Raw genomic sequence first — 6,885 nt, 5'->3', positions numbered from 1 at the left:
GCGTGCCAAGAAGGGCAAACCGAGCCAGCAACTCAGGACTTACCGACAAAACAAATTTGCAGCGGCACAGTTGATGTTGTTAATATGGGGGAGGCAAATGATAAAGCATAGCAATCAGAATCGAATGAAAGGTGGGTGGAGAAAGGGAGAACTATTAGGGGAAGTGGAGAAACGTGGCATCCGGTGTACAGAGGGGTGAGGAAACGTAGATGGGGAAAGTGGGTATCAGAAATAAGAGAACCCAAAAACAAATCTCGCATCTGGCTCGGCTCGGCTTCTTCTCCACCCCAGAAATGGCGGCTCCTGCACACGATCTGGCCGCTCTGTGTTTGAAAGGTCACTCGGCTTTTCTCCATTTTCCGGAAACATTCCATCATCTTCCACGCCCCACATCTAATGCAGCGAGAGATATACAGGCTGCTGCAGCCTTCGTTAATCCGCCCATTACTTCTCAAACTTCTCTTCAGTCTGTAGATCTGCAGGGAAAGGCAGAGGTTATTGAGACAGATAGTAATCAGAGCGAGGATTTTCCCAGCGGTGACTGGACAGCATTTCTTACAAACATGGCCGAAGGCTTGCTTCATGCACCTGCACCTGCACCTTAACCTTATGATATCCCTGACAACCAATTTTTCATTTCAGATAAATTCGACGAAGATGATAGCAGAGCTGGTGAATTATTTCTGTGGAAATTTTCTCAGTGAACAATATAGTAATTGTCTGTAAACATGTGAGATTATATCAGGCCTCTAACCCATAGATTGTTGTCTTACCCTGATGGATGTTTAGTTACTGTTTTTGACTGTATTGTGATAGAAGATTTCTTTTAGGAAGCGCTTCTCAAGTTTGGTTTTCAATCGGGTCAACTTTAGTTATGCGGCTGTTACTCAAGTTTGGTTTTCAATCGGGTCAACTTTGGTTTTCAATCAGGCCGCCTAGATGGATGGGAAGTGTTATGCTATTTTTAGCGGATCAAAATTTCTATCGCTGTGCACTGTGGAATGGTTTATGTGTACACCTTTAACTTTAAATGAATGATATGGTGGTTTATGCGTACATCTTTAACTTTAAATCAATGATATGGAATTGTTATCATGGGAAAATTTTAAAACTGTCTAGCGTTATAACTTAAAATTTGCAAATAAATTATGACTGTCATTGGACATTTTATAACATAAAATTTGCAAAATATATATATATATATATATATATATAACTTTCTAATAAAAAAATATTTGATCACAAATATTTAGATTTTATATAACTAATTCAATGTTTACGTATTTTTATTAAACTCCTAGACTCTTTCCTTTTAACTTTACAATATATGCAATAAGCCTTGCAGACACATGGTTAGAAGGGTCGTCAATAACATGGTATAGTCAAGCTGCTATTAAAACTATTTAATAGTAACTTCGTTTTGTGGTTAGAGATTTTATTTTATTAATTAATATTTTATATTCAAATTTTAAAAATTATAAAAATAAGGTTAATATAATGTAAATTATAAGAAAAAGCAGAGAATGTGGGTAAAATAGTAAGCTGCTATTAAAACTATTTAATAGTAACTTCGTTTTGTGGTTAGAGATTTTATTTTATTAATTAATATTTCATATTCAAATTTTAAAAATTATAAAAATAAGGTTAATATAATGTAAATGATAAGAAAAAGCAGAGAATGTGGGTAAAATAGTTTATAGGTATTAGTGATATAAAAAGAGATATTTATTGAAAGTGGGGATATCTTTTAAACATAGAAGATATCTTTTTTGTTTAAAAGATATCTTTTAAGAGATTATTTATTAGAAATATGTGTTAGAGGGGTTAAAATGAAAATTTTGGGAGTTTTTATTTAATATTTAGTGAGATAAAAAGTATTTTTTAATAGATTATGAGCACATGGACTATGACACAAGTTTACAATAGAGATTTAATGGTTTCATGTAAAATACGAGGAACAACTATGAGGATATTAGCAAAGAATTTTATAAACTTAATATATAAATATTAAGATTGGCATTGATGTTAATAGGGACATTCTAGATTGATGAAAGCTGGGCATTGTAGTTTATTTTAATTAGGTTGAAATCTCCAATTTTACTCATGAATATTTGGTTGAAAGATTCCAATTTGAGCATTGTAATCAAGCTACATTGATTGCAATACTTAACCTTGAAGAAGGCATGTGTAACATAGCCTAGTAACCTCACATGAGAATGCAGGGAGTTAGAATTTTTTACACAAATTACCCACAAGTAATTATCCAAATCACTATTCCATATTCCTCATTAACCATTAGATAGAATGTTCATTAATACATAAAGTAACTTTCAATAGAAGACAGTAAGTTGCATAACCATTAACAATCATTGTTGTAGTATATTAACATAAATTGTCTGATGAACCTTACATCCATTTCATGATTCCCTTAACCAGATTAATTAATCACATACTTGACATTATGATTATCACATCAGATAAGGAATCAACATCATCAAAGTCACACAATAATCAATCACATCATTGAACATCGATATGGTCTGGAAACCCCGTAGGGTGAAAACGAGCAAATGTTTAATTTTATTATTAAACGCTCATGAGGGTGTTCACCTCTCAATCAATGGCTTATAAGAGATTCCATCCCTTATCCATTATTATAAAATATTACAATGAAATATCATTAAAATACCACATACCTAGCTAAAAGTGATTACAATTGTCATGAAACCATTTACCTACATATCACCACTCTCTGCATCCTTGTGGCATGATTGCTCCATCAGTGTACCATCCTGTGACTCGTACTCATGAACATGGGCAGTTAGTTCTTTATCTACCATAATGTTAAACATAATTTGTCTTTGGCACAAACAACCAACAGTTACTATCATTGTTGTCGTCAACAAGCTTTGATAACATGATTAGATAGAATAGTAGTCAATCAACAATTACCCTTTAAAAGTGATCCTTTAACATCTATTCATGTGCATACATGAGATGTAAATAAAATATCACAATATGCTTCTTCTAACAACATTGCACATGCTTAAAAAGATAATTATGAAGCACGCGTGCTTCTTCTAACAACACTCTACATGTTTAAAAAGATAATTATCAAGCAAGTGAAAACAATTACCACATTACTATGATAATTCTCGCACGAGCACATATTCATATCCAAACAAAATCATTGTAACCATCCATTTCATTTAAAGGATACTAGCAACTTATCTTTATTTTTTGTGCATGTAATTAGATTAAAGCATGTTCAAAGAGAGCTAGCCCCTTAACTAAGTAATCTTTCCAATACAATAGATATTATTATTATACATAAAAATACATATCCCCTTCTAAGGTAAAGTTAACATGATATTGTGCATGCAAATGCAAATCCCTTTTCAAAAAGCATCTTTCCTAAGATAGAGTTATTTATAAAATATAGCGTATGCAGAAAGACATGTGTTTCTTTAAAACAAAACTAATGTGCTAGTCATTATTTCTTGCATGCGCATATATGTATTTTACAAAGGAAAGATAGTGCATTCATTGCAAGTAATTACTTGTTTTACTTTCAAAGATCTAACATAATACGTATTATTTTATTCACACCAATCCATGTTTCTCTTTTAAAAGATATAACACAGTAGTTCTACAAATCCATGCATGTAGTCAACTATGGTTTCTATACATCTACAGATGTGTTATTTTCTCATAGTTATTTCAAGAACCCAACATAGCTTCTCTATCTTTTATGCAGAAACTTCTCATGCATTTTTGTTTTAAAGTATTATAATCAACCTTTCTTAAACTTTGTTTTAAACTAATAATAATATGAACATTTTATGCATTAAACAATGCAATTAAATCAAACTAACCAATATACAACACACAAATCATTTGTCATTTTACCCACCAAAACAAGTAACTTTTGCAAACTCTTGTAAAGGAATTAACACAATTGACTTATTTTTCAAGCCCAAGAAAACCATATTCCTTCCAAAGAAGATTCCCATGAGTTATATTATCTATGTGCATTTAATCTATGCATAGGTTATTATATTTTCAAAAGAACTCTCTTACACATGAGAATCCATGGGAATCTTTTGCATGGATTTATCAAATAACTAATCTTTACCCACACCATGCAAATATTTTACCATGACTAAGCACAAAACCATTGTGATTTTTTTCCAAGAACACCACAAGATTTATTACTCGTCTCATTTTTCATGGTGAGAAAATGATTTGCTACAATCCATCCTAGATTTTTTTTATCTTGACTTCTTTTTCTTTCTCATGTAAAGATTTTCTTTACCAAGTTACCTCCTAGATTTTTTTATCTTGACTTCTTGGTCTTTTTGATGTAAATTTTTTCTTTACCAAGTTAATTATCTTTATGCAAATATCAAGAGCAATAATAATTATATTCTTTTTTTACCAAAATAATTATTTATATACAATCTCATTTTCCAGATGAGAGCCTTAATTTTTACCATTTCCAGATGCAAGGAACATATGGAATACTTTAAAGAAAAGTTTACCATTTCCACATGCAAGAAACATATGCAATACTTTTAAAAAAAGTTTAAGTTTAATTACTTATCCTTACTGCCACCATTGATGAGCCCCCAAAACTGACTCTCTTTCACAACTGAAGTGAGCCTGTTTGAGTTGGTTATTTTAGCCCTGTTTTAAAAAGAAAGAATAAAATGACGAGGAGATTATCTCAACCAGTCCAATCCATTCCCTGGAATTATTCTTCTTCTACTAATAAGATGCTATTATAGTGTTGAGCATGAGATTCAAACTTGCTATGAACTCCATTCGACATTCAAAGTCGAGATATTTCTAACATTTCATCGTCCAACTCTGGAATGCTGAATAATCCCTCTACTTCGAGAATGATTTGCACTTCTTCCATGGCCTGCACTTCTTCTCCCTCAGAAGATGTCACTCATAAACCTTTACCTTTTTAGTGAGAGTTATACACCCATCGTATTGGGCTCTTCTATCGGGTCTCCCCCCGGCATCAAAACCCCAACTTCCTTTTATTCATAGCATTGATTTTCATTTTTATTTTCATTTTTATTCCTTAACATTACCATGTGGTAGTCTTTTTTTTCATTCCATAACAAATTCTTGGTTCGTGGTAGTTCCAAATTTTTTTCAAAACAGTGACAGGTTCTTAGCATGAAAAAATTGGAAGTATGTTAATAAATTAATTTACGTTGGTTCGAAATGCATTGGCCAAAAAATTCTCTCATGTGATTTCTACCAAAAAACTTTGTTTAATTTAATCTATGTTAATTAGATGTCACGTAGAATGGTTGGGTATATTACATACTCCCCCCCTTAAAGAGAACACGGTCCTCGATGTTCATCATTAACTTTTACATATGACACCTATCTAGAAACACCAAAAATTATCATTTAATAGTATTTTATCAATACTCATAAGCATTTATAGCTACAACAATTTCAATTTCTAGTTTTCATAACTTGACCATTACTCAACTTCATAGGCACAAAACAAATTCTCTATGCCAAGTTACCATTACTTACCAATTACTCTTGGAAGTCATGGTCTCTTTCAGGAAAATTCTCTAAGAATGGTTTGACAACCCATATGCACTTCATGGCGAGTAGTGAGCTCCAGTATTGCAGCAATAATGTTGCAACTCCAGGGGCTTACTTCTTTACTTTTATCAACCCAGTAGTTCGTAACAAACTTGGAAGCGACGGTGTTGTATGCACAAGTATGAGCTCTTACTGCAGGCTGTCACTTGATCCACTGGCGCAAGTTCACTAGGAGCTTAAGCCAACTTCTATGAGTTCTCAGAAGAAGCTTTAATTGTGATGAAAGGAAACTAACTCTACAGGCACTTGCAGAAAGCGAAGGAAAGCTTAAATGAAATGAAAACCCTAGCCAACCCTAATTTTGCAAGAAAAGAGATGGAAACTACTGAAATGGGTGCCATTGACTACTGAAAAGGAAAATTGCATTTATTCAAGCTACTTCTAAAGATAAATGAGAAGAAATCATCTTTTTGTACTTTTGAGTATTTTTATGTGAAATTATTATGCTTGTGATTTAACTAGTTATGACTGTGCATAGGGTTGGTGGCAAAAGAAGATGGAGTTGGCTTTTGCAGATGGTGAGGAAGGTGTGGAGGGGTCCTAAGAAGCCCCTAGTACCATTCTGAAGACTTTCATTCCGATCAGACTTCAAAAACTCACTCACAGGAAGATTTTGGAGGAAGATTTTGGAGGATTTCAAGGCATAGTCAAGGGTCACATGTATAAAAGAAGAACACCATAGCCAAGAACAAGAAAATTGGTATTTGTATCACATGGTGTAAAGGAGAAGGACATAGGTGAAGGGTACTCCATTTAGAAACATAAAAAAGTTTGTTTATGTCCTCTTTCCAGAGAAGAGGATATATCTTGTGACAAAAAGCCCAAATTGCCAATAAAGGAAGACTCCAGTAAGGGTTTACTTCTCTCACATGTTGAGAGACATTCATGTATTTTAAGGTGTGTTTTATTTTTGAGTTCACATATTTGGAAGCACAATTTCACAAGTGAAAATATGATGTTATTAAGAAGAGGAAGGTCATTATGATTAGTTTCAACTCGACATGAATGTAAACTCACTTTGAACGCACCAAGGGGGATCTGAAGGGCAACATTCATTGCTCTAGTTGTGTGTATGTGGTTAAACAAAAAGGCCCCCTTTCATTTGCATGAAGTATTCCTGGTACAAATCCATGTTAGAGTCGAGACCCTCTAAATATGAAATCTACGTACATTGAATGTATTTTCTATAAATAACCTCTCTAACAACCTAACAGAAAAATACAATGATGTCATTTACATTGGAATTGG

General features: G+C 33.1%; 1 protein-coding gene across 1 annotated transcript; it reads left to right on the top strand.

The window, feature by feature from the left end:
- Positions 1 to 209: 209 nt before the first annotated feature.
- On the top strand, positions 210 to 605 carry LOC149166070 (ethylene-responsive transcription factor ERF039-like). The gene has a single exon (XM_089430032.1). It carries the CDS (start codon positions 210 to 212, stop codon positions 603 to 605), a length of 396 nt encoding a protein of 131 aa, XP_089286158.1.
- Positions 606 to 6,885: the final 6,280 nt, after the last annotated feature.

This window comes from Pinus tabuliformis, chromosome 5_1, assembly GCF_031772625.1.
Source record: "Pinus tabuliformis cultivar Carrire ecotype Pingquan chromosome 5_1, CPIR1, whole genome shotgun sequence".
Classification (NCBI taxonomy): Eukaryota; Viridiplantae; Streptophyta; class Pinopsida; order Pinales; family Pinaceae; genus Pinus; species Pinus tabuliformis.
Note: the sequence above shows the minus strand (reverse complement) of the source record. Positions and strands in the feature narration are given on the sequence as shown.